The following is a 27357-nucleotide window of genomic DNA, read 5'->3' on the forward strand; positions in this document are numbered from 1 at the left end:
AATCTGGGGCCAGGCATGGTGGCTCACGCCTGTAATCCCAGCACTTTGTGAGGCTGAGGTGGGTGGGTTACCTGAGGTCAGGAGTTCGAGACCAGCCTGGCCAACGTGGTGAAACCTAAAAATACAAAAATTAGCTGGGCATGGTGGCAGGCACCTGTAATCCCAGCTACTTGGGAGGCTGAGGCAGGAGAATTGCATGAACCCGGGAGGTGGAGGTTGCAGGGAGCTGAGATCACACCACTGCTCACTGCTCTCCAGCCTGGGTAACAAGAGCAAAACTCTGTCTCAAAAACAAAACCAAACCAAAAAACCTCATTTGGGGATACAGCTTGTTGTTAAAACACCATTCTGGAAAGAAGGATTGCTCATCTGGCTTCCCATTTATGGATATCTCAATCCTGACTTCATTGTCAGTTGAGTTTAGACACTCTATGTGATCAGTCTTAGTACTCAGAAGACTTTATTAACTTGAAGTTTTATAAAGAGAACATAAAAAGATTGAGACTGATTAAATCTATGTTATGAAATTTTATAAGACTCAGTATAAAATGGATTTCATATCCCAAATACTATAGAAGACAGTTCTGTTTTTCATGCTTAGACCCTCCTTACTAAGAAATACTAAGGGAAGGTGAAGCTCTAAGTAAGATGTGGTTACAAAACATCTGTCCATTTCTTCTTAGTGTTGGCTCTAAGCGTTTGTCCCTTGCTTCCACTGCCCCACAAACATCTGGTGTGGATATGGTTGATGGCTTCCTCCTTGGAGGCCCTTCTGCTTTTAGAGAGCTCTCTATCTCTGTTAATTCCAACTGCTCTAAGTTCAGACTTCCCCAGGATTTCCTTAAGTTTCTTTAACTTGAGCACTCTCTTTTCTTAATTACACATTGCTTAAAGGAACTTCCTTGCTCCTTTAAGAACCTGGGTTCTGAGTTATTTTGTCTGTGTATCTTCTGCTGGGCTGCCCTGTCTCCCAGAAGACTTCTAGATGGAACTGTAGCACTGGTTGATAGAAAAGTATATGCTGTTTACCAATCCAATTTTTTTTCTTTTTTTTTTTGAGACGGAATCTCGCTCTGTCGCCCAGGCTGGAATGTAGTGGCATGATCTCAGCTCACTGCAAGCTCCGCCTCCCGGGTTCCTGCAATTCTCTTGCCTCAGCCTCTCCAGTAGCTGGGACTACAGGCGTCCACTGCCACACTTGGCTAATTTTTTGTATTTTTAGTAGAGATGGGGTTTTACCGTGTTAGGCAGGATGGTCTCGATCTCCTGACCTTGTGATCACCCGCCTCGGCCTCCCAAAGTGCTGGGATTACAGACATGAGCCACCCACTGCACCTGGCCTACTCTTTTAAGAGGAAATACTATATTCAGCCATCTAAATGTGTTGGAATATACTCAGGTTCAACAGACTATGCCCTTTTAATTTATAAAAAAAAAAAAAAAAAATTATTATGGACAGGGCACAGTGGCTCAGCCTGTAATCCCAGCACTTTGGGAGGCCAAGGTGGGCAGATCACTTGAGGTCAGGAGTATGAGAGCAGCCTGGCCAACATGGCAAAACCCTGTCTCTACTAAAAAAACAAAAATAGCTGGGTGTGGTGGCACATGCCTGTAGTCCCAGCTACTTAGGAGCAAGACTCTGTCTCTCAGATAATGATAATAATAATAATTATTATTATAACTGGCCAGACACAGTGGCTCACACCTGTAATCCCAGCACTTTGGGAGGCTGAGGTGGGTTGATCACTTGAGCTCAGGAGTTTGAGACCAGCCTGGGCAATACAGCAAAACCCCGACTCTACCAAAAGTCCAAAAAATTAGCTGAGTGTGGTAGTATGTGCCTGTAGCCCCAGCTGAGGCTGAGGTAGAGGGTCACTTGAGCCCAGGAGGTCAAGGCTGCAGTGAGCCAAGATCGCACCACTGCACTCCAACCTGGTGACGGAGTGAGACCCTGTCTAAACATAAATAAATGAATAAATTAAGCTGGGCACGGTGGCTCACCCCTGTAATCCCAGCACTTTGGGAGGCCGAGGTGGGCGGATCACCTGAGGTCAGTAATTCGACACCAGCCTGACCAACATGGAGAAACCCCGTTTCTACTAAAAATACAAAAAAAATTAGCTGGATGTGGTGGTGCATCCCTGTAACCTCAGTTACTTCTGGAGGCTGAGGCAGGAGAATCGCTTTAACCCAGAAGGCAAGGTTGCAGTGAGCCAATATCACACCATTGCACTCCAGCCTAGGCGACAAGAGTGAAATTCCATCTCAAAAAAATAAATAAATAAAATAAATAAATAATAATAATGAAATCCAACACTTATATAGTACTTACTAAGTGTCAGGCACTATGCTAGTGTCTTACAGGCATGACCTCATGTAGTTAGTTCTGTTATTATCCCTATTTTTCAGGTGGGGAAACTGAGGATGGGGTGTAAGTAGCTCACTCCAGGTCACAGAGCTGGTAAGTGGGAGTGAGGCTCTGACTGTGGCAGCCCAGCTCCAGGGTCTATTCTTTCTGCTCTCAGAATGAGCTGAGAGGAGAAGAAGAGAAAAGCCTGCACGAAAAGACAGAACTACCGGAAGGGAAAGGGAAGTGGGAGAAAAAACACGTGGAAAACATTTGAGATTTTTTAGACAAACCTTATTTTGAAGCCTCTCAAAGCTGCAGTATAAAGGGACACTGTTTTGGGGAGCACAGCCGTTTAGTGGGAAGAACTGTGGATAAGAAGTCAGAGAACCTGGGCACTAACCTGGCTCTTCTACCATCTCTGTGACACAAAAAAGTCATTTTGTCACTCTGGCCTTGTTTCCTCATCTAAAAAAGAGAAATTATGCTTATTATTACCCTTCCATAGGGTAATTGTAAGAATCTATTCAACATTACTTTGAAGAAAAGTGCTAGATGGAAGAAAGTTCTAAGGACTCCCATTTTTAGATGAGCTTAGGAGGACTTTGGTTTGGCATCTGAAGGTAATAAGTTCCTATTTTTGTTTTCAGGGCACTATATTTGTATGTGTCTTGTAGAACCCACGCTTGGAAATGCTGACAGCAGGCTTCAGGACAGCTGAGCCCCACTAAACACCAAGAAAACCCATGGCTCTGGCTGCATCTTTCAACATGACCAATCCACAGTAAGTAATGCTGGGATCTGCTCTCTGGATCCAGAACTGTGGCTATAAATCTCCCAGAAGATGAAGATCTTCTAATTTAGGCAACCACTATGTACATTTCCTTTAGCAGGAGGCCACAGAAAATGGAGAAACCTTTCAAAAGCAAGACTCAAGACAAGATTAGGAAGCTCTGAAGGTGAATTAACAAAATGGGAATTGCAAGGAAATTTAGAAATCTAAGAGGGTTTCTAAAACCAGGCTTTGTGAAACCTGGGGCAGAATTCTTAAGGGAGAATTGCTTTCAGTTCCCAAAACCTGAGATGCCATATGAACCAACCACTTAATCTTACCAAGCACCTGCAAGGTGGTCACTTATTTTGTGTTTTGCAAGTGGTTGGTATGAATACTAAGATGAAAACAGCACTCCTATTACACCACACTGTCCTGGCCTATTTAGATACGGGCCTGACTGCTCTGTCATCTGGAGTATGAATCTGTTATCTATTGACACAGTAATGCTGTGTACAACCAACCAGAGAACCTTAGTAGAATACAACAAAAAATGTTTATTGCTGACATGTCTGGGGTACTCAGCTAGACAGTTCCTCTGATCTTGGCTGGGATGACTTTTAAATGTGGGTCATAGCTGGCTGTCAGCTGATCTAGAGGAGGCTGGACTCTGCTCCATGTCTCTCATCCTGCAGTAGGCTAGGCTGCTCACCCTCTCATGGGTGATGTTGGAGGTACAAGAGCACAGGCGGAAATTCACAGAGCCTTTTCATGCCTCTGCTGGTGTCTAACTTGGCTCTTCTACCATCTAACATCCTGTTGGCAAAAACGAGTCACATGGCTGAATGCTGAATTAAGGGTTAGAAAAATACATTCTTTCTTTTGATGGAAAGAGCTGTGGAGTTATATGCCAAAGGGCATGGGCTCAAGGAGAGGTAACGAATGGAACCATTAATACATTTTGTCTACCCTACCATTCTTTGTATCTAAGGAAAGGGTATAGGCTAAATATAGCCTATACACTGTGGGACCTTCACTTCACCAGAAGAGGCCTTGTCTCTCTGCTGAGATGACCACCACATGGCCAGAGATGGTGCCAGGCCACTGTGACCACTGATGGGAGGGGAACGTGAGACAGAAATGTTGGAAAGGCAGAAATAGTTTGTTCGCACTTCTCAGAGCCATATCCTGTTAATTTCTCTCCATGAACACCTTATTAATCAGAAAGTTCTCTCTGTTTAGTTCAGCGATCCATAGTTTCCTTGAGTCGTCCAGAAGAAAAGAGAGAACAAATTCAACCCGGCATCTGCTTTTTGGGAAACATTTAGGGGAGCTGGGATTCCCCCATACACACCCACGCTTTTATATAAATTGTTGAGAAACATTGAAACCTCATATTCTATGACTGTTTCGTTTAAAGATCTTGAGTCATTTTGTAAATGTCATGCAATGATGAGTACTATTATCTGTGCTTGACAAGTAGCAAAAAGCAAAGGTTTAAATAAGGCCTACAAATAAGAATCGGGCATTAGAAATTACTTGGTGAATTCAGGTGGTCTAGGCAGCCAGTCTGTGGCATTCAAATAAGAATCTCACTTTCCCCTTAATTATCGGATAATCCAAGCAAAAGAGAAGTAGGTAGATTAATCTCTGAACTTACTGGATAACTGCAGCTGTGTTTTGTTTTTGTTTTTCTTTTGAGACAGGGTTTCACTCTTGTTGCCCAGGCTGGAGTGCAATGGCCCAATCTCAGCTCACTGCAACCTCCACCTCCTGGGTTCAAGCGATTCTCCTGCCTCAGACTCCCAATTAGCTGGGATTACAGGCATGCGCCACCACATCCAGCTAATTTTGTGTATTTTTAGTAGAGACGGTTTCACCATGCTGGTCAGGCTGGTCTTGAACTCCTAACCTCAGGTGATCCACCTGCCTTGGCCTCCCAAACTGCTGGGATTGCAGGCATGAGCCACCACGTCCGGCCTGCAGCTATGTATTGTTGGTTAGATTTCAATGGTTGTTGGAAAAGTTTAGAATTCAGAGCTCCCACACGAGTATAGGGACTTGTCACTCCAGAGCTCCTCCAATCTTCTCCATATGTCTGTTATCCATGTCAGATCATAGAGTGAGAAGGAACAGCCCTTAGGAATATTCTATTTTACCTCCTCATGTTCTGATTGGAGAAACTGAGGTTCAGGAGGAGCCCTGCAGTAGTTGGCATTCAAGCCAGCACCAGAGCCCAAGAACAGTTTACAGCAGACAGGGCTGCCATCTCAGTATTAAAACTGGGCCCTCACTTTGGGAGGCCGAGACGGGCGGATCACGAGGTCAGGAGATCGAGACCATCCTGGCTAACACGGTGAAACCCCGTCTCTACTAAAAAATACCAAAAACTAGCCGGGCGAGGTGGCGGGCGCCTGTTGAGGCAGGAGAATGGCGTAAACCCGGGAGGCGGAGCTTGCAGTGATCTGAGATCCGGCCACTGCACTCCAGCCCGGGCGACAGAGCCAGACTCCGTTTCAAAAAAAAAAAAACAAAAAAAAAAACTGGGCCCTCATTATCCTGGGCACTGACCCTCAATGTTCCCTCCAATATTTAAATTTTACTCCTTGCCATTATACTATTGTTCCTTTCTAACTTTCATTGGTTGGACAAGGGCTCACTCTTGTGCCTATAGGATGAGATAGGGTCAAGGACATACTGGACAGACCAAAGATGGTGCCCCAGGAAGCTAAAGGAAAGTTTTCTAGTCCAGCATCTCTGGACAGGGTTGCTGTGGGTGTTTGGGCAGGACAGTTTTTAGTTGTTATTGACACATTGCAGAATGTGTAGCGTCCCCAGCCCTACTTAAATGTCAATAGCAACCACCTGTGGTCATGGTGGCAACTAAAAATACCTCCACAAATTGCCAAATACCCCCTGGTAGATTGGGAGGTGGTACTGCCCTGGCTGAGATGCCTGGGAATGCCACTGGAGTGGTCAGTTATTGGCAGTGCCCAAGGTGAGCCTGACAGTAACACAGGAAGAGACCCACAACCCCTCAGACATTGGATCAAGTGACTCCCATCCCCTATTCCCAACCTTAAGAAGAGACATATGGTAGGACCAGTTCAAGTAGGAAGGGAGTGGCTACCAGGGACAGCTGGAGCCTCCTGTCCTCACCACCCCAAGGCCCACTAGGTCTCTGCAAGTCTCCATGTAGGCTCCTCTATCACCACAGTACATCCAGTTGTGAACAGAAACCTGTTTTCTCTACTGTGGAATAGAGAATAGAAACATTTCAAAACACCTTTACAAAGAAACTCAGGAGACAACTTAAAAGAATATCTTACTCCCATATAGAGTCCAGTGACCCAGAGTCCTAAAAGTCTAAGCCATAGTTTTGCTGGCTGGCAGTTATCCATCTGGGTCTTTACCTCCCCTTCATGAAGGACCCTGCCCCACTAAAGCTCATATTTTCAGGTCTGAGCACTTCCTCTTCCCATTCTCCCATTTTTCCCCAACCACTGAAAGAGATGGGACTGTTAGGGCCTCAGTCCAGTCCTCGGGTGACCAAGAGGGAAGAGGGGCAACCTTAAGCTTCCTCAGCCCTGCACCAGCATAGCAGCATTCTCCTTCTTTTCCTTGAGGAATGGAAGAATCTTTTGGCCCTTGAAGATAACTCTTTCCCATTGTTCCTCCTCTCCAACCCAGGCCTGCCATAGAAGGAGGAATTTCTGAAGTTGAGATCATCTCCCAACAAGTAGACGAAGAAACCAAGAGCATTGCTCCTGTGCAGCTGGTGAACTTTGCCTATCGGGACTTGCCTCTGGCTGCTGTCGATCTCTCCACGGCGGGCTCGCAGCTCCTGTCAAATCTGGACGAAGATTACCAAAGAGAAGGGTAGGTGCTGGGACCATTGAGCTAGCTAAGAAGTCCCTGGGTTAGGCCGGGCGCAGTGCCTCACGCCTGTATCCCAGCACTTTGGGAGGCCGAGGCAGGCAGATCACCTGAGGTCAGGAGTTTGAGACCAGCCTGGCCAACATGGTAAAACCCCGTCTCTACTAAAAATACAAAAATTAGCTGAGCATGGTGGCGCAGCCCTGTAATCCCAGCTACTCAGGAGGCTGAGGCAGGAGAATTGCTTGAACCCGAGAGGCGGAGGTTGCAGTGAGCTGAGACTGCACCATTGCACTCCAGCCTGGGCGACAAGAGTAAAACTCTTGTCTCAAAAAAATAAAAATAAATAAAAAATTTTAAAAAGGCCCTGGGTTTATATGGATATCTTCCAAGCAGCAGCAGCAGCCAAGATGAGAGATGCTAACTAGTGAGACAGCAGAGATTCACAGCAGACCACTCAGGCCCTTTTCCTACTCACACATTACTTCCTCAGAAAAAGGTAGTGGGCACAGAAAATACCTGCCAGACGACCTCTTAGGTGACCTCTTAGGAGAATCATAAAATTTATTTTAGGACTGAGGCACTCCTTAATGACCCATCCACTCCCCTCTTGGGAAGAAGGAGACCCACAGTGATTTGGGACTTGCCCAAGGTCACAGAGCCCATAAGGGATGGACTTGAGCTGCACTTTCTCTTTATGAAGCAGACTCTCACTAGGAAGCGACCAGGAAGAATGTACCCTGCATGCAGGAACGTGCTTAGGATGTAAGGGAATCTAGAGAATTCAGCTAGGAGCTCTGCAGACATTAGGGCACTCCCTTTCCAGGGAAGGCATGCAGAATATGCGGATCTGCAATTCAAAAAGGTGGTCCTTACCTCTTCCTACTTAATTTGTCAATCAGCTTGGATGCCTTCATTTCCCAATTCACTTCTCATGAGCCTGGTCTGTCTTACAAACATACTTCCTGAAGGTGAGTGGTAGAGGGCAAGAGCTAGGTGGGGCAGGGGAGACACACCAGTTTGATGTCCTCATTTTCATGGGGCTTGGTGGCGTAGCTGAAGGCCAAAGAGGGGTAGGAACAGGTCCTAGGGTCACACAGCAGATCAAACTTCCGATTCTGACAAAGGCTTTCCCTAGCCTCACCCTGTGGCTCTTAGACACAGCATTGTAAATACTGGCAGGACCTTAGGAGCCAGTTCTGGACTTTTCTTTCCTGGGTGCCGGTAAACACTTTGGAACATGCTGGCTGCTTTGAATACAAAAACGAAGGGTTGTCAGGTATTTTAGAAGCAAACGAGAAGCCTTAGCTAAAGCTAAATTTGTAGAGCTTGGATTCCCTGGGCTTGTTTCTGGAAGGAGCTTCCCACTTCCTGAGATAAACTGCCTAACAATGGTGAAACCACATACCTTTTTTTGCAGAAACTACACCCCAGTGGCTTTCTCTGAAAACCTAATTTTTCCAGGTATTGTGCATATTGTCATCAGGACACTGGGAAAAAAAGGATAGGCAAGCAGATCAGAGGCAGCTAAGGGACACCTGCAGTGGCAGCACTGTCCTGAGCTCTGTCAGGTCCTTACCATCTTGAAGGCCTGGCTAAAACCTGAGGCTCCTGGGCCAGGGCCAGCATCATGCACATGTGACCTGTGCAGTAGCACAGAGCCCCGTGCTTAGAAAGGCCCCAACACTTGGCTAAATGCTCTGCGGCTGCTGTCTTGAAATTCTTTAGGAGCCCCACATTTTCACTGGGCTCTGCAAATGATGTAACTGGTGGGTCCTTCTCTGAGCACCCAGCAAGTCACTGCGTCACTGCTCTCTGGTGGTCAAAAGCAGTAGTGCAGCCTTCTAACACGCCCTAGCTATTTCGGAGAATTCATTTCCTGCCCTGGCCTGAGCCTGTTAGGCCCTTTTCACGTGAAGAGTAGGATGGTATGGAGAGAAGTGGAGAAACCTCCAGGGATTCTGGTTCGGAGCAAAGCAGTGTCCACATGTGCCCCCTGCGGGTGTTACGGCACCGCGGGTGGACCTTGCTATGGGTGTTCCCCCACCAGGTGTACCACACTGTGATGTACCCCTTTCAGGGGTCCTGCGCTGTGGTGTACCCCTTTCCAGGTGTCCCCTGTGTATCACTCCCTAGCCTGAACCCCAAGGCTGGCAGAGGCTTTGCCTTATCATTCAATTTGCCTCTAAATTGAGGCTTTGCAAGGTTTCTTTCCAAACAAACGAATCCAAATGAAGCGCCTGCAAGGCAGAGAGGCCCTTGATTTGATTTGAGTCTCCAGGTGTGCCCAGAAAAGCTGTTACCATTGGGTAAATAGGAAGCAGCCCCGGGAAAGGATTTGCCTCACTGCTGGAGCTCTCAGCTGGGGGCCCCGATTGGCAGCCAGAGGGCTTCCTGGAGGAAGGAAGCGCAGGCACAGGACCAAAGCCAGGGGAAACTGAAGCGAAGCAAAATCCCACTGCGAGGGAGGAACGACCTCTCTCCGCCAGGCCTCTTGGCTCTTGCTGCATATCCTGGGGTTTTCCCAAAATGTCCAACCTGGTCCTTTCTGGGGCAATGTAAAACAAAAGGAAGAGTCCTCACTTACAGCTCTGAGCTTGGTTTCAGTCTTGTCCAAAATGCCTCTTCCTACAAAGGCCAGTGTTATGTATAGGAATGAACCTTTTCTGTAGGGAATGAAGAGACCTCAGGGACTGCGGCAAAAAAGTGCTCCGTGGCCCCACTGCCCGCCTCCCAGTGCCCTTGAGCTCTGTGAGGTTTCAGGGCTTTTCAGTTTCCCTGAATCTGAGACTGTTAGAGCTGGAAGAGACCTAAACGCATCCATTCTAAACATTCTCAAAGTTAGCAGGGCCCAGGGAGTACAAGGAGCTTGCCCAAGGTCACACAATGACAGAGATGGGGGCAGGGCGTGCTAGTTCATGCCTGTAAGCCCAGCAATTTGGGAGGCTAAGGTGAAAGGATCACTTGAGCCCAGAAGTTCAAGACCAGCCTGTGCAACATGGCAAAACCCCATCTCTACAAAAACAAATTAGCCGGGCATGGTGGCACGCACCTGTCATCCTAGCTGCTCAGAGGCTGAGGTGGGAGGATCACTTGAGCCCAGAAGGTCGAGGCTTTAGTGAGCTATGATTGCTCCATTGCACTCTAGCCTGGGCAACAGAGTGAGACCCTGTCTCAACAACAACAAAAAATGACAGACACAGGAAGAGAGCCCAATCTGTATGCTCCTGATCCCGTGATCCTGGCTAGCAGCACTGGGCTTCCATTTCTCAGCCATCCCTTTCCAACATCACGGTGACTGTGGGTAACATGCATTGCCCATCTGATTCTGCTTCTAGCTACCCTGTCCAATGCCTTTAACTTCTCAGTTTACTTTTTTTTTTTTTTTTTGAGACAAAGTCTTGCTTTGTACCTCAGGCTGGAGTGTAGTGGCATAATCTTGGCTCACTGCAACCTCTGTCTCCCAGGTTTAAGTGATCCTCCCACCTCAGCCTCCTGAGTAGCTGGGATTACAGGCGTGTGCAACCATGCCCAACTAATTTTTTTTTTTTTTTAGTAGAGACGGGGTTTCACCATGTTGCCCAGGCTGGTCTCAAACTCCTGACCTCAAGTGATCTGCCTACCTCTGCATCCCAAAGTGCTGGGATTACAGGCGTGAGCCACAGTGCCTAGCCTCAGTCTACTTTTTTTTAAAAGCATTTTTTAAAAATGTGGTAAAATACATGTAACAAAATGTACCATCTTAACCATTCCTAAGTGTAAGCATCAGTGGCATTAAGGACATCACACTGTTGGGTAGCTATAACCAGCATGCATCTGCAGAACTCTTCTTCTTGCAAAATAGAAACTCTATACCCAGTAAACAATAGCTCCCTGTTCCCCCACTCCTCCAGCTGCTGGAAACCACTACTCAACTTTCTGTCCCTTTGAATTTGACTACTCTAAGTGCCTCCTGTAAGTGAAATCATGCAGTATTTGTCCTTTTATAACTGGCTTATTTTGCTTAGCATAATGTCCACAAGGTTCATCCATGTTGTAGCATGTGTCAGAATTTCTTTCCTTTTTAAAACTGAATAATCGTCCACTGTGTGACTATACCACACTTTGCTTATGCATTCATCTGTCAATGGACACACCCCACACTGGACTGTTTTTTCTCAAATGTGTCCATATTTTAGCTATTGTGAATAGTGCTGCTATGAACATGCCTGTACAAATATCTCTTCAAAACCCTGCTTTCAGGCCGGGTGCAGTGACTCACGCCTGTAATCCCAGCATTTTGGGAGGCCAAGGCAGGCGATCACTTGAGGTCAGCAGTTTGAGAGCAGCCTGGCCAATATGGCAAAACCCTGTCTCTACTAAAAATACAAAAATTAGCCAGGTGTGGTGGCGCACACCTGTAATCCCTGCTACTTGGGAGGCTGAGGCAAGAGAATCACTTGAACCTGGGAGGTAGAGGTTGGAGTGAGTTGAGATCACACCATCACTGTACTCCAGCCTGGGTGACAGAGCAAGACTCTGTCTCAAAATAATAATAATAATAATAATAATTAATAATACCCTGCTTTCAGTGCTTTTGGGTATATATCCAAAAGCGGGACTTGCTGACTCACACGGTAATTCTATTTTTGACTTTTCGAGGAACTGCCATACTGCTTTCTGCAGTGGCTGTTGCACCGTTTTACATTCCACCCAACAGTGCATGAGGGCTCTGATTTCTCCTTGTCTTCACCAACACTGGCTATTTTCCATTTTGTTGAGAGCAGCCTTCCTAATGGGTGTGAGGTGGTTTGGTATGCTTTACATCCATGAAAATCCTGCGGGGTGAGGAAGAAGGAGCAGTCGCCTTGATGGGGGTCAGAACCTTATCTTGGCCAAGCTCCTTGACTTGCCTAGAAGCCCTTTGTCCTCCAGATAGCTGCTTAGCAGAGCCCAAATAGCAGAGCTGTCTGCTGCTCCCCTCTTCACCTCTGCACTCAGGCTGCTGAGGGCTCAGGGAGGAAAATCATATGACTGTGCAGACTGGGTGCCTCCCTAGACTCAAGGTCTCCAGCCACGACTTGATTCTCAGTTTTGCCTGGCAGTCCTCCTCTGTGGCCCTGCTTAGTCCCGAGGTGGCCAGTTCTGATCGCTTGTGTCTGCCTCAAGTCCCCTCTTTCTTGCCCTCAGCAGATGACCTCCTCTCCTAGTACCCTCAGAAGGTAGACACAGTCGTAGATGGGCTGCACCGCACCCCTGTCTCTTCCTTCCTCCCTTTTAGGGCCTGCCCCATTCCTTGAGCTCTGATTGCCTTCCCCTCCCACCTTCTCAGGCACCTGCTCCATCAGTTACCTCCTCACCCCATGTCATCACACTCCAGTCTCGTGTCCTCCTCTGACTCCACCTCCCTGCTAGGTACCATTACCTCTCTTTTTCTTTGAAGTCAAACTTCTTGAAAGGCTGGAGACACTTGCCACCTCCCCTTCGCCCCTCCCATTCATGTCTCAATCTGCTGCAGTCCAGCTTCAGCCTCGTCCACACCACGGAAACTGTTCTTAAGGGCATCAGCCACTTCCTTGTTGCTACAATCCTTATCTCTGTCCAGCATTTGAAACTGTCAGGCACTCCCTCCCTCTCCAGCCTCCTTGTGGCCGCTGTTATAACCATGATCTCCTGATTTTCTTTTTTTATTTAATTTTTTAAATAGAGACAGGGTCTCACCATGTTGCCCAAGCTGGTCTTGAACTCTTGGGCTCAAGTGATCCTCCTGCCTCAACCTCCCGGAGTGCTCAGATTACAAGCGTGAGCCACCATGCCCAGCCCCTCTCCTGATTTTCCTCCTCCTCCTCTGGCTGTTCCTTCCAGGCCTTTAAAAAATTGTTTGAGGTTCCTCTGCTTGTTCTTTCAATGTTGGATACTTTGTTTTCTGCCTTTGGCCGTTTTCACTCTACTAATTTTACACACTGGGTAATTTCATCCATTCCCATTACTTAAATTAATCTCCTTCAACTGGTAACATTCAAAGTCCTGTCTTTAGCCTAGATCTCTCTCTCTCTCTCTCTCTCTCTCTAAAACTCCCAACTTATATCCAGCTACTTCCTGAACATATTCACAGGGATCCCAAACGTATCTCAGAATCCTGGTGAGTGTCTGCGGGATGATCTATTCTTTTGCCTCTGAGTTGGCTGCATACTTGAGAGGAGAAATGTTCTTGTCTCACCCAAGTCATTGCTAAAAACTGCCTTTTCAGTGACAGCACTCAAATCCAGCCTGAGCAACAATGGCCTGCCTGTCCTGGCCATCTCAAACCCAGCAAGCCCCCAGACTGCACTGTCTTTTCTCAATATGTATTTTCTATGACCCCTAACCAGCAGAACCTAGACCTCACCCACCCATCACTACCAAAATGAGCAATATGAATTTCAGCTCATTAACAAGCACCTAAGTCTCCTTCCTGCTGCAACAGGTACCAGTGGGTTCCAAAATGCCCCAAAGCTACAGGAAGCCTGCTGTGGTCACCTCTAGTCACCTATAGTCAACCGTAGTCATCCTGGAGTCTGTGTTCCTCCTCCCTTGCTCTGGTTCCCTCCTGACCGTGTCCAGTGCCCATGAAGCTATTGCTGCCAATGGTGTCCCTTCTGGGAGTGCCAGTGCCAAGTGGAGGGGCTTCAGAAACCCAAAGCCCATGCAATGTGAGCTCCATGCAGAGTGAGGAAGGAAAGCTACCCCCATGACAAGCCTGTACCATGCTGTCAATGTGTTGCTTACCTGTACCATGTTGTCAATGCACGACTTACGGCCCCAGCTCCAGTCCTATGTGCCTCTGGCCTTCACCACTCTACACCCAGGTCTCCAGTTCAACCCAAGAAGCTGGCCTGTCACATCATGCCTGCTGTATCATCTGCCTCTCCCCCGCTGCCTCTACCCCCACCCCCAGCCAGGTGCCTCCCTCCCTCAATAGTGATCACTCAAAAACCTTCATGCGTGTCCACAGACGTGAACAGACACTCGGGAGAAGGGGAGAAGCGGAACAGGGGAGGTATCTGCAGCCCAGCTGAGCTGCCCACAATGCCCTGTTACGTGGGTAACCTGAGGGGCCAGCTTGATGTCTTCTCCCTCATGCCTCATACGCCATCATCTCTAAGTCTTATAAACTTCTACTGCCATAATAATATCTCTTCTCTACACTATTCTCATGAAGAACTGGTAACTCCATCAGCCAGTTGTTTTGGACTGCATGTAACAGAAAACCCACCTCACACTCACTGGGCCAGGTACCATGGAGTCCAGGGCAAGGGTGGCTTTGAGATTGGTCCAGAGACTCACCAGTGCCAACAAGAACCAGATTCCTTTCATCTCTGCACTCTGCTGGCCGCAGTGTCGGCTTCATCCTTATGCTGTAAACTTCATCCCATGACTTCTGAGAGCCATGTGACCCCCAACATGTGGAACCTGGACCTCACCAACCCATTACTACTAAAATGAGCCATATGTGTACTTCGGCTCATTTACAAGCACCCCAGGCCTGCTTCCTGCTGTGACAGGAACCAGCCATTTCCACTGGTTCCTTCCGAGAGGGCTGCCTGTGGTCATCAGGCCACATCTTTCCTCATTCATGTCTGGCAAGTGAAAGTGGCTGCCCATCACTCTCTTCTAGGAGCAACAAAGAACTTTCCCAGAAGCCTCCAGCAGCTCTCTCCTTCATGTGTCTTTGGCTAGAATTGGGTCGCGTGGCAAGGCACAGGGGAAAATCCATGAGCCAATCAGGCCTACCCCTGGAACTGTATCATTTCCCAAAGTACATTACTGTGACTCCAGTGGGACGGGGTAGTGTGAACATTAGCAAGAGAATCATCCACAGCTTTTAAGGAAGTCAGTTCTCCTTTCATAGCCTTCAGTCTCGAATTAGCTCTTAATTTCATCCAGCCTCTCTAGACATTGTTTGGATTGGGAAAGCTCTGCCTTCTTAGTCTGTTTCTTCAATGACTTGGTCAGTTGATGCTTTCATTTCAATGCAGTTGGACCAGTGTCCATTGTCCTGGTGGACAGTGCTGGGGCTTTGTGTTTGCACATAACCAGAGCCCCTGATTTCTTGTTCTCATTCTGTGATGTTCTCATTGGATGTCATCCCACTCAATGGTGGAAAAGTGAGGTACAGAAAAATGAGGCTCTCAGTGAGCCAATCATCTGTCTTTGGAAGAGTGACATTGAGTTTGCAAGAATCATGGTGCAGAATGGAAGTTCTGTTTTCTCTTAACCAAGTACATTGAGGGTCTGGGTAGTTTTCAGGGTCTGGGTGAGACCAGAGGCAACAAAAGAGAAAAATCAGAGAGACCAGAGTCTCCACCCTAGAGAGGCCCACAGCCCCGTAGGAGAAATGGTGGTGCAAGGTGGGGGTCATCATCCCCACTTTATAAATGACACTCTGTGGTCACATAAAGATAAAGATGCTCCCCATCTTTTTAGTGAAAAGAGGGTGCAAAGATGGTCATGGGTGAGAAAGTGGGATAGTCTTTGTCAAAAATAAAAATAAAGTAAGAAATGAAAGATATTCAGTGTTTAGTAAGACAGTTATTTATATCTTAGGGTTCTAAAAAGCCCAGCCTGAGAGGTCAGGGCTGGACTCCTAGGCAGGGGAAGCTTGGAGGAAGTTTGGGTCTTGGGCGGACATAAATGGATCTTATTACTTAGAGATGATGCCAACAGCACATTTCTGCCAGAACTTTACACTCAGAGGAAAAAAACATAATGGGGGCACAGGGATATTTTTTGAGATGTCAGGTTAGAAAAATAAGACAGACCCAATATAGCAAACATCTCTAAATAAGGACTGAAATAATTTTAGATATGCCAGCGAGCAAAGACTGGGGACAAAGAGAAGGGAGGGGTAGGGACCTACTAAGCCATAGCCCAAAATACCCTTCTCTCTTCCTGTACTGTCTGGCTTGAGGGCCACAGCCTCCAGAAAGTCTTCTGTCCTCCAACCCCACCAGACTAGGTCCTCAGCTCAGTGTACCCATAGCACCTTGCCTACCTCCATCACCACACCCAGGGGTGACACTGAGCTCTGCTCCTCTCTTTACAAGTCTGTCTCCAGTACCGGGCCAGGGGTTTCCTCATGGTGGGGATCAGATCACTTGAGCCTGGAACAGGGGTGTTGACTGATCAAGGAATGACTTGAATGAATGAATCAGTGAGTGAATGGGTAGGGCTGCATGCAAATAAACATTAGAAGAGAAGGGGAAGCCCAGTTCCATTTGGAGGGAGTTGGGAGCTGGTCCCTAGATCTCTGTGGAGTTGGGAAGGAGCTGCAAGGGAGGCCCCAGGCTTCTTATGCCTCAGAAGTTACTGCTATGGTTGTTGGCTGGCTCACGTCTGAACGTACCTGCTAATTCCGTGCCTTCTCCACAAAGTCACCCTAGAGAAGGAAATCAGATTTGCCTCAGAACATGCCAACTTCACTTAGTAAAGTTTTAACATCCTGGTAGAGGAAGGAAAAGCCTTTGGGGGTTCAGGGTTATGAGGCAGATTGATCCCCGCCATGGCCATGCAGCTGCAGAGTCTGGAAGTTCGGCATCACATGATTTCGGATGGCTTTGCATCCTTTTTTTCTCAGGGAGGAAAAGAAAGGAGCTTCAATAATCCACTTTCTTGATGCCAGTGAGATCTGTCTATAATAAAACACCACCCCTTTTTCTGGCAAGCCAGCTGTCCCTGGACCCCAAATTGACCCTGTGACCCCTCACTCCCTTGATATTTTTAGTAGGCTCCAGCTTCCAGGAGAATTCTTGATGCCCCAACCACAGAATAAAAGTTTAATTTAGACGAAAACATTTTTCCTGATGAGCACTGGTTAGCTGTCTTTCCTGTAGTCCAGGAACCCCAAAGAAGTTTCCTTGATTAATAAATCAATTAAGGCCAGTTGCAGTGGCTCATGCCTGTAATTCCAACACTTTGGGAGGCTGAGGCCTGCGGATCGCTTGAGGCCAGGAGTTGGAGACCAGCCTGGAGTGTGAGAACCCCTCTCTACAAAAATTTTAAAATTAGCCAGGTGTGGTGGTGTGCGCCAGTAGTCCCAGCTACTCAGGATCACACCAGTGCACTCCGGCCTGGGCAACAGAGTGAGACCATGTATTAAAAAAATAATAAAAAATAAAAAAAAAAGGAAAAAAGGCAATACATTCAGATGTATTATTTCTCAGCAAAATATCCGCCCCTCCCCCCACCTGCTCGCAAGGAGCAGGGTGTACAGCGGCGGATGACCGCTAGATGGCGGCGGAGCGCCTCTGACCACCTGGGTCGGGGGCGAGTCGGGGACGTTTCCTGGAGAGAGGGGAGGAAAGTTGAAATGCGTGGCCACGTCCCGCAAGGAAAAGTTAGGTGAATTTGTGGTGCTGGGATGGAATGGGAGTCCCCAATCATCTGTGGAAGCACCTGAATACTGACTTTGGCCAACTAGAAGGAGGGAGATCTTGGCTGACCCAGGATTTGCCAAACCACAGCAAACCTGGAGAGAGCTGGTGGGTGGGGTGCCGATTTATTCCCTCGTTCTCACCTGGTAGGAAGCTGACTGCCTCCAAGCAGCCCTGTCCTCCAAGCACAGCACAAGGAGATTCTCAGACTTGAGACCAGTTTCCAGAATTGAGGACCTCAGGATGGCAGAGACCTTATAGGCACTTCATCCAACAGCACCGCACTGCCACCCCCAAGTCAACCTTGAACCCCTTGCCAAGGACTTGGGTGACTGCTTGAGCACAGCCCACCTACATGGCAGCCCTTCTGAGATGTGTGGTCAGTGTCCTTGGTCTCCCCAAGAAGGGGCAGCCAATCCATGGTGTGCGTTGGCCACTGTGCCCTGAGGTGGGCAGGGGTGAGGTTGCCAAGTGTATGGCCGTTTCCGCCACCCCCTCACCCCCCACCCTGAACTCTTGCCACCACACCCTACTGTTTCCCAGGGTTGACATTTCTGAGGATGCAAGAAATCTGAGATTCTGGGACAAGCAAATGTCAGACTCTGGTGACCCCAGCTGCACACAACCCTCCTCCCTCTCTCCCCGCAAGGCAGCAGGGCTAACCTTTAGCTCTGATTGCAGAACTGAAGCTGCCTGTGTGGAAACTTCCATTTATTTAGCTCTCCCAGAGCGCTGGGAGAGTCACCTCTCACCTCCACCTTGAGAGTTCTGTTTTCGTGGTGTGTGTTTATGAGCCCGCGTCTCAGAGTCTGTGTGCTGCTGTGGCTTGCACCCTGGAATAGGGTACAGGGAACAAAGGGGAAGCTTAAGTGTGTTTCCTGTGTTTCTGGCTCTCCCTGGATGAGAAAGAAGCCCCACTAACCCTTTCAGATGGTTTGTAAAAGGGTGCCCCGTAGGCATTGGGTTGATGGTTCTCACAGATTGAGATGATGATTTAGAGACATCATACACAGTGAGCCCATTTCTTTCCTGCCTTTTTCCTCCCCTTGTTTTGCCTTTTGAGTGTCCTAGAACTAGGAATGCATTGGATCATCAGAGTTCATGTATAAGGCTGTAGGCTCCGTAAGGATGAAGGCTCTGATCACCCTCATGGGCCCAGTACCCAATACAGTGCCTGGCATTTGGTGGGCATATGAGAACCATGCCTGGAATGGAATGAATGTGGAAACTTACTGTGTTTATTCATCCCCCTTCTAATGACTGTGTATCTAAAATCACCATAGTAGATCGTATGATAAACACTGTGTTATGGGCTTGACATGTTTTCAATATTTTTAAATTTCACAACAACCCTGTCAAAGCAGATTATCTCCATTTAGGGGATTAGGAAACTAAGGCTCAACGATTCCAGTCAGAGTTCAGTCAATGGTGCGACTGTGATTTGGAGACAGTAGTTGCCAGCAACAGCCAAACAGATGGAAAAGTCTGGCTTTCCCCTCCATGAAAACAGAGAAAAAGGACTTGCCTTTTATAGCAACTAGATGAGTTAACATTTGTAAAGTGCTCACAACAGCTCCTGGTGCACAATATGTATCTTAACTGTTTGTTTAATCAATAAGTCCATGTCAATGACAGAAGTTACATTTCCGCCTCATGGCTTTCTCCAATATTTTAATCATCTGGAATAAATATAGTAAAGTGGGACCCAGGAGTTTTCCTGACCATCAAAACCATTGGCAAAGTCAGCTGTGACACCCAGGGCACAGGTGTTCAGCATGCTAGAACCGGCGCGAGTGGAGCTAGGCGGGGCCTCAAATCACCTAATCCTGGGGCTTTAACCTGGAGCCTGGGTATCCTTAGATGATCCATCGGTGAGATTCAAGGAGTTCATGCACTCCCTGGAATCTTATGCACAGTGCTGTGGTTTTGTGCATTTTGGGGGTGTAGGGGCATAGCTTGTATCCACTGCTGGAGAGCTCTGCAGTCCAGAAAGCTTCTGAGCCCTTGGTCTAGCAGTGCCTTCCTGAAGGCAGAGTGACAGCAGCTGGGGAAGCCCAGGGCCCCAGGCTTCAATCTGGCTCCTCCTGCCAGGCAGCTTCCAGTCTCATTTTGATCACCTCCCTCAGCCCCTTCCTTGAGAACTTGAAGGATGAAAATCTCAAAGTAGGGCCGACAGGATTAGCTAGTTTGGCTGCCTTCAGGGAGATGGGCTGATGCTGTGACTCTCCACTGCCTGTGAGCCCCTTTTAGGACACCTTGAGGGTATCCACGGTCCCCCTGCTCTGGCCACTCCCCAGCTTGCACCTCAGGAGACTCAGTGCAGTCACTCCCCTCCCCGCCACAGCCAGCCTGGCAGCCACTGCAGACCAATTGCATAGTGGATTGTGGTGTGGGAGAGGCCAGGCCCCACAGGAGCAAGCTCAGCCCTCCCCATCCTAGCGCCACACGGCTCTACTTCCCCTTCCAGATTGGGGCTGCTTCAGTGCCAGGCTTGGGAACGCTGCCTGACGGAGCAGTGGCTTGAGCCAGCTCCTTCCAGGTCACCCCTGTGGCTTTATCGCATATGAAGCCTCCGCTGGAAGTTTGTCATTTCACTTTCATATTCTAGATTTTTTGAAATTTTTATGCAAACACCTAAGACTATGAAGCAGAAGCAACAAAGGTACTCAGCCTCCCCTCCCACCCCAGGATTTCTCTGAGGCCTCAAGAGTGACTATGGTAGAATACTTGCCCATCTGCCAGGACATACCATCTGCTTGTTGGTATTTGCAGACTCTGGCAGCCCAAGCCGGGCCCCTGGAGCTGTCCCCTCACTACAGCAGCACCAAGACAGGAAATTGGGAAACGCCTGCCCTCTCGTGGCAATTCTGGGGATAACACCACCCTGAGAACCAGCCCTGGGGCCTTCACGGGCTGCTGCTGAAGACAGAAGGAAAGCACCTTCTGTAATTAAGCAGTCAACGCTGATTTCCCCTTTGGCCCACTAAGCCCCTTGAGTCATTACTGAACCACTCAGGAATCTTTTGAAACTGGTTACATTCTATTTTGCTGCTAAAACACAGTCTTCTAGGAATGTCCAAGTCATCTGAATTTCAGATGAAATTTTACTAGCAGCTTGAGATTTTCAAATACTGGTCAACCAAAAGCCTGCAGCTTCAGCCCAGCCTCCCAGCCCCCCACCCACCCTCGAGGGCCCTGTTCTGGAGCCCTGGGGTCTGTGGTCTTGCAGTCTAGTGCAGCCCTGCCCTCTGTTTCTGCTCTTCCCGAAGAAGCCCAGAACCTGTCTGGACTCTCTTCCGCCACCCCACACACACACAGCCTGCCTGCACCATTTCCTTGATGCCCCAGGGCTGCTCGACCGTGGCTTGCCTTCTTTTGTCTCATCTCTTCTGCTCCCAAACTCCCTTTGCCATGCCCCCTTTACCTTCTGAGATACCTGTTACCTCTTATTAGGCCGCCAGAAGCATTTGTTCTCACCCAAAGCACCTGGGATCTCATTGAAATGCAGACTGAAATTCAGCTAGCACTGGGAAGGGCTGAGACGCCACATTCCTAACAAGTGCCAGGTGATGCTGATGCTGCTGCTCTGTAGATGCCACTGAGTATCGACGACCGTGAACAGCTGTTTTCCATCCACCTTGATTGCACACTGGAGTCATCTGAGGAGGCCTGGGTCCTCACACAGGTTGTGGTTCGGGAGGTCTGGTGTGCAGCCTGGGCATTGGAGTTCTTAAGAGCTCTCTTGGATGCTCTAGTGTGCAGCTTGGGTTGAGATCCACTGACCCGGAGGCACATCCCACCCCCAGTCTCCATGGTCCCTGTCTCCCTGCTCCAACGCAGCCAGGCCTCACCAGACATTGTATCCCCTGGATACCATCATTTCCTTGACAGTGGTCTTCTGTCCTTCCACTCTGTCGAGTCCACCCCCATGTGCCTTGCCCTCGGGCCACCGAGAGGAGGGGGTGCACAGAGCAGGATGCAAGTGACACCCCCAACAAGGAGGCCTGCACGAACTCACTCCCAGACTGGCATGGTGGAGGGGCGGGTCACTGAGGGCAGAGTGTGGGCAGGGGACAACTGAGCTGGCATGAGAATAAAAGGACAGGACCAGAGCAGCGTGGCACAGGCGCGATTGTGCGGCTGCCTCAGGGTTCTTGGGTGCTGTGTGTTGGCTGTGCCAAGGGCTGTGGCTGCACCAGCAGCATCTGTCCTAGATGGTGGTGGGTGGTGAGTTACACCCACTGCCGAAGGGGGAAGCCCTATCCTCCTCCAGGCCCAGCTCCTGGCTCCCATCACCCTGGTGTTTCTCATGCTGGAGTTACTTCGGGGCTGAATAGAATTTTACCAGAAACAGTCCCTATGTAGTGTACATTTCAACCATGTACACTAAATCGCTCTCCCCTCACCCCCATTAGCTTTCTCCCATGTCACTTTCTCACTGAGGCCTGCTCTGACCACCATATTTAAAATGTCAACTCATCCTTTACCCGTCCTAATCCCTCCACCAGCTCTGTGTGTCTTCCTTATGGTACCGTCGCCTTGTAGCACACCATAACCTGTTGTATTTATTGCCTGACCGTCTCTCCCACTAGAGCGTAACCTGCCCAAGAGCAGGGATTTTCGCCTCTCTTGATCACACTGCCTACCTTAGCTCATGGTGGGGGCAGCGTTCATTTGACTTCAAGGCCGTCATCTCCTGCCTGGCATTCGAATCCTGCCATCTGCCCGGTCCTCTACCTGACTCTTCCCTGAGGCTGAGGAGTGTGCTCTGGTGGCAGGGCCAGGCCAACTATGGGCTGACTTCAGACCACAGGTAACTCCAGACGCCCATCTCCTGCAGCTTCTCGCTAACCACCTGATGTGATTAGTAAGTTTCTCTAACAAAAAAATGAAAAAGAAAAAATGACATTTAAACAGCAATATCAATTGGCTTTTCCTCCCTTGGAAGCAGGTCATGATCTGAGTCTCCTGTCAATAGGGAACTGAATATACATGGAACTAGTGCTTCTGCATACAATGCTTCGTTTCATTCCCTACTCCCTTCGGGACCCTCCTCTGGGGTAGAAGGAGCAGTGTCTTAGGGATGTCCAAGGCACGAAGGTGAACAAATGCCTGGTGCCTTCTGTGGAATGTGAAGATGAGGCTTCCTGCTGGCCAGCCCAGGCAGATGGCCCTGGCAGCTGCCCTTTTTATTCATAACCGCCTGAAGGTGCTTGGCTCAGATTTCAAATGACAATGACATGGCATCAGTTTTAGGGGCCACAGACACAGGAATGGGCATTGGGGAGAATGTGGAATTGGAACCGGGTGTCCTTGGGCCCTAGAAAAGACCATGCTAGAGCCGTCAGGGAGGAGTGAGCAGGCAGAGGGCAGGGGAACCGGCTTCCGGAGGCGCTGAGGTGGCTGGAGGCTGAGCGTGAACTTGGTGCGAGAGGTGTGAAGGATGAAAATGGGGCTGGCGGAAGGGGAGACAGGAATGTCACATCCTGGGAAAAGAAGCGGGGGGGGAGTAGGTGATGCCGGAAGGAAGAATCAGGAGGTGAGGAGGGTGGCCAAGTGACGATAGCCAAGGATATCTTAAAATGCAAAGGCTTGTTAATGGATGGGAGCACCGTGCCGCTGGCACTGCTGCGGGCAGCAGCTTTAGGCTTCTGTGAGCCTCCAGCCCAGCAGGGCCAAAGCTGTCATCCGAGCACCTGGCTTCCCTGGCCAGGTCCTTCCCTCCTGCCCCTCCAGACAGATGGCCTTCCCATGCGCTTTTCCCCAGCTTATCCTGGCTTTCTGCCTGCATCCCAGGGTTCCCATGCTTCTCTGATCAAATCACAGTCACCCTCACCAGGCCCCCTCTGGACCCCTTGGCTCTTGAGTTTAGGGCTGCCAGCTTTAGCAAATAAGAATACAGGATTCGCAGTTAAATTGGGATTTCAGATAAGCAACAGATCATTTTTTAGTATGAGTCTATCATACGCAATGTTTAGGGTACACTAGAAAATTGCTCATTGTTTATGTGAAGTTGGGATGTTTAACTGGACATCCTGCGCTTGATCTGGCAACCCGCCCGAGCTCCTCCCAGTTTCAGTCTGGGGTTTCCTCTGCAGCCCCTTGCGTGAAGATTGGCCCCTTGTGCCAGCTTGAAAGCAGAAAGAAGTGGTTTGCAATGGACTTTGAAATCCACCTGCAGTGGGCAACGAGGGTGTTCATCGATGGCCTTCACCATCTGGCCCCCACAGACCATTCTCCTGTTTTCTGCTTGTCCCTTAATGAAAAACCCTCTCTTTTGACCTGGCTGGTTTCCTCATCTCTTGCCCCATACTCTTGGACCTGCAGGGCTCACATCCACCCCTACAGCCCCATCCAAAATGGCCTCTTCCTCTTCCTCCTTTGCCTGTTGATGTCCTCCTACCTGTCTTTCTGGAAGCAGCTCCCTGAGTTTGGGGACTGAACACCAGTCTTTGCATTCCCCACAGAACTGAGGACGGGGACCTATCATTCCCAGAGGTGTTAGAAAATATTCAGAATGACGTGAATAAGCCCAGTGCCCCACCAGGTTTCTTGAAGAGCTGTGAGCTTTGTCTGTCCTTCCAATGGCGGGGGACTCCTTCAGGCTTTCCCTGGATGGAGTGTGAGGACGAAATCTCCTTGAAGCATTCACGTTATTCCTTCCGAGAGAAGGGGGCACCTCAGGGCAGAGCCCCCTTCACAACCCCGTGTTCAGGCCATCACATATTTTATCATCGTCGTCGCCATCATCACCAAAATCCATTTCAGCTGCATTGTCTTTACAGGGCCGATCAGTTTCCTCGTTTAACTTTAGTGACCTGTGAGTTCAGGAGCGTTATCCCTGTTTACACATGGGGAGGCAGAGGCGGAGGCCACAGTGGTGAGGAGCCTTCACGCGGGACCCCAGGGTGGCCGAAGGCAGAGCCAGAAGCGTGGCCTCCCGGGCTGGTGCTGTGGCTGCCACTTCAGGATGCCTAGTTCTTCCTCAGCAAGGGAGGCAGGCAGGTCCTGTTTGTACCTAAACTACCAAACCGGTGTGGTTTGAGCTCAGCTCCCCCATCCCTGTATTCCCCAGACCCCTCAGAGGTGCCTTTCCTATGCTCCTGAGAGAAGGGTGTCCAGTGCCCTGCGGAGCCCATCCAGCTCAGATTCCGTGACCCCTCCTACCTCCAGACCTGCTCAGGAAAGCGTCTGTCCTCAGCAGCCTCACCTCTGCTGTGATGCCCAGAATCATATAGTCAAGGGTTTCCCTGAAAGTCCGTGGAACTCTAGTCTCGCCAGATTCTCACTCTGTGATAAAGGGTGTCACGGTCCAGCAAGTCTGGAAAGCCCTGATTCTGCAGTCTCTTTGGGACCGTGATGATGCATAAGAGCATATTGAAGGCCCTAAAACGCCCCACAGAGAAAAATAGCCATTTAACTTCATTGGACCCAAATTTCCCAAAACATACCCAATCATGGAAACTTTTGCATCAAATAACAACTATGAACATTTTGTGGAACTAGTGTTCCACGCAGCCTACTTTGAAAAACAGCGATCTAGTTCAAATCTTCCTTTTTATAGCTGAAAAATGGAAACTCCATTCAGTGATTCATCGAGCATTTATTAAAGGCAAATTGAGATGCTCCCAAATGCCAGAGCCCATGTCACCGCATTCTGAGCTGCACAGAAGTGCAGTAATAACACATTGTTTCCACGCTGCACTTGCTGCTTAGGCCGACTGTCCACTAACCCACCAGATGTTGGTCTCATACCCTTTTCAACTTTGAGAAGGCTGAAGCACAGAGATACATGAGCTGCAGGTTTGCATATAAGCCCAGCTGTGAGCAGTAGCTCATGCCTGTAATCCCAGCACTTTGGAAGGCCGACGCGGGTGGATCACCTGAAGTCAGGAGTTCGAGACCAGCCTGGCCAACATGATGAAACCCCATCTCTACAAAAATACAAAAATTAGCTGGGCGTGGTGACATGCACCTGTAGCCCCAGCTACTTGGGAGCATGAGGCAGGAGAATTGCTTGAACCTGGGAGACAGAGGTTACAGTGAGCTGAGGTTATACCACTGCACTCCAGCCTGGGCAACAGAGTAAGACTTTGTCTCAAAAAAAAAAAGAAAGAAAGAAAAAAGAAAAAAGAAAAAAAAATGGCCAGCTCCATTTCTTAATGAGACATTTTCACCCTTTATGATGCTCCCCAGCCTCTTGAATAAGGTTGTGTTTCGCCATGAAGCCTAGAGCCAGGGAGAGAGCCCAGGAAGAGTGACGCTGGTGGGTTTGAGAGCAGGGCTTTGACTGGGGCCCACCCTCTTGTCCCCTCCCATTCTTAGCCTCTCTTCTCCCCACTTTTGTCCCCGCAGGTCTAACTGGCTGAAGCCGTGCTGTGGGAAGAGAGCAGCCGTGTGGCAGGTATTTTTGCTCAGTGCAAGTCTCAACAGTTTCCTGGTAGCCTGTGTAATATTGGTGGTGATTCTCCTGACTCTGGAACTTCTAATAGATATAAAGCTTCTCCAGTGTGAGTAGCAAGAGAGATACATATGCCAATACATATGATGTCAATATTCAATGTGCATCTGCATTCATCAGGGGTCCCCAACCTGCAGGCCGTGATCTGCCCCCGCCGATGCTGCTGCCCAGCCTCAGGCCCCAGGGCTCATGGGGATGGCCACTGGGGAGGAAATACATCTGGCAGCTTCTCTCTCTGTCACCTCCAGCCTCAGTTTGCCCCTCTCTGCCCAATGTGGCCTCTGCAGTCCTCTCCCCAGCATTCCATGATCAGAAACTGATGAGATGAAAAACGTTGGGGACCCCTGTATGCATTTTTTTAATTGCTCCCATTTGGGATTTTCCAGGTTGGAATTTTCTGTAGTCTAAAGAGAGTTCCCATTTACGGAGGCATCTCAGCTTGTAGTAACTACTTACGACAGCGACCATAATGATAAGATTCCTGGTATTTTTATCCAGCTGTGACTTGGCAGTGTGATTTATATGTATGGTGATAGTTTTTAAAGAATTTTCCGCACATTTGACACTACAGTAACCCTGTGAGACGGGCGAGATGGATATGATCCCATATTATAGACGAGGCAAATTAAGATTTGGAGAAGTGAGATACTTGCCCTAAGTAAGAGGTATTGGAGCTGGGACTTCAAGGCACCAGGTCATTTAACTGCTTGGCCAGTTCTCTTCCTCTTGGTATTTGTCCTAGTTTCACGTTAAACCTTGTCTTCCACCTCTTCTGTCCTGGATGTCCCATAGTGACATCGCTGTCTGAGTGGAGGATCCACCGCTTACCCTCACCAGGCCTACCCCGTGCTGTTTGTCGCACCAGAGGGGCAAGGGCAGGTATCTTGCCTCTTGACTTTGGATAACTTAGTGGTTTCTGGTGCAGTTCCTGGTTCCCTGTATTGCCCTGACTCAAAAGGTAGATCCTTCAAATGCAAATTTAAAACGAGGCACAGGCCAGGTGTGGTGGCACATGCCTGTAATCTCATTTGGGGAGGCCAAGGTGGGAGGATCACTTGAGCCCTGGAGTTTGGGACCAGCCTGGGGAACATGGCGAGACCGTGTCTCTACAAAAAATGTAAAAATTAGCCTGGCATGGTGTCACACGCCTGTAGTCCCAGCTCCTCGGGAGGCAGAAGTGGGAAGATCGTTTGAGCCTGGGAGGTCGAGGCTGCAGTGAGCCATGATCACGCCACTGCACTCCAGCCTGGGTGACAGAGTGAGACCCCATCTCAAATAAATAAAATAAATAAATACATAAATAAATAATAATAATAAAAGGTACAATTATCAGCCCCAAAGAGACTTCTTTTCCTTCCACTGGCAAAATCCAGGACTGTAGATCCCGTCACCCCCAAACCCATTCAGATGTCTTGGGCTTCCTTTCTCAAATGCCCTCAACTCCTTTATGGGATCCTGTGAACTCAGGGTCTGTCCAAGCTCCCTCCAAGTCACATGAGCCTTCTCTGCT

The 27357-nt window shown here is 48.9% G+C and overlaps 1 protein-coding gene across 1 annotated transcript in view; it reads left to right on the plus strand.

Moving 5' to 3' along the window:
* The first annotated feature begins 2994 nt into the window (after positions 1 to 2994).
* LOC105541583 (chromosome unknown open reading frame, human C15orf27) overlaps positions 2995 to 27357 on the plus strand; it is a 71064-nt gene continuing 46701 nt past the window's right edge. Inside the window, exons 1-3 of the mRNA XM_011982669.1 lie at positions 2995 to 3131; positions 6810 to 6998; positions 25742 to 25896. Coding sequence (XP_011838059.1) covers positions 3094 to 3131; positions 6810 to 6998; positions 25742 to 25896 — 382 coding nt within the window. The 5' untranslated portion in view covers positions 2995 to 3093. The remainder of the gene's footprint in view (positions 3132 to 6809; positions 6999 to 25741; positions 25897 to 27357) is intronic.

Source organism: Mandrillus leucophaeus, unplaced genomic scaffold (genome assembly GCF_000951045.1).
Source record: "Mandrillus leucophaeus isolate KB7577 unplaced genomic scaffold, Mleu.le_1.0 Scaffold241, whole genome shotgun sequence".
In the NCBI taxonomy this organism is placed as follows: Eukaryota; Metazoa; Chordata; class Mammalia; order Primates; family Cercopithecidae; genus Mandrillus; species Mandrillus leucophaeus.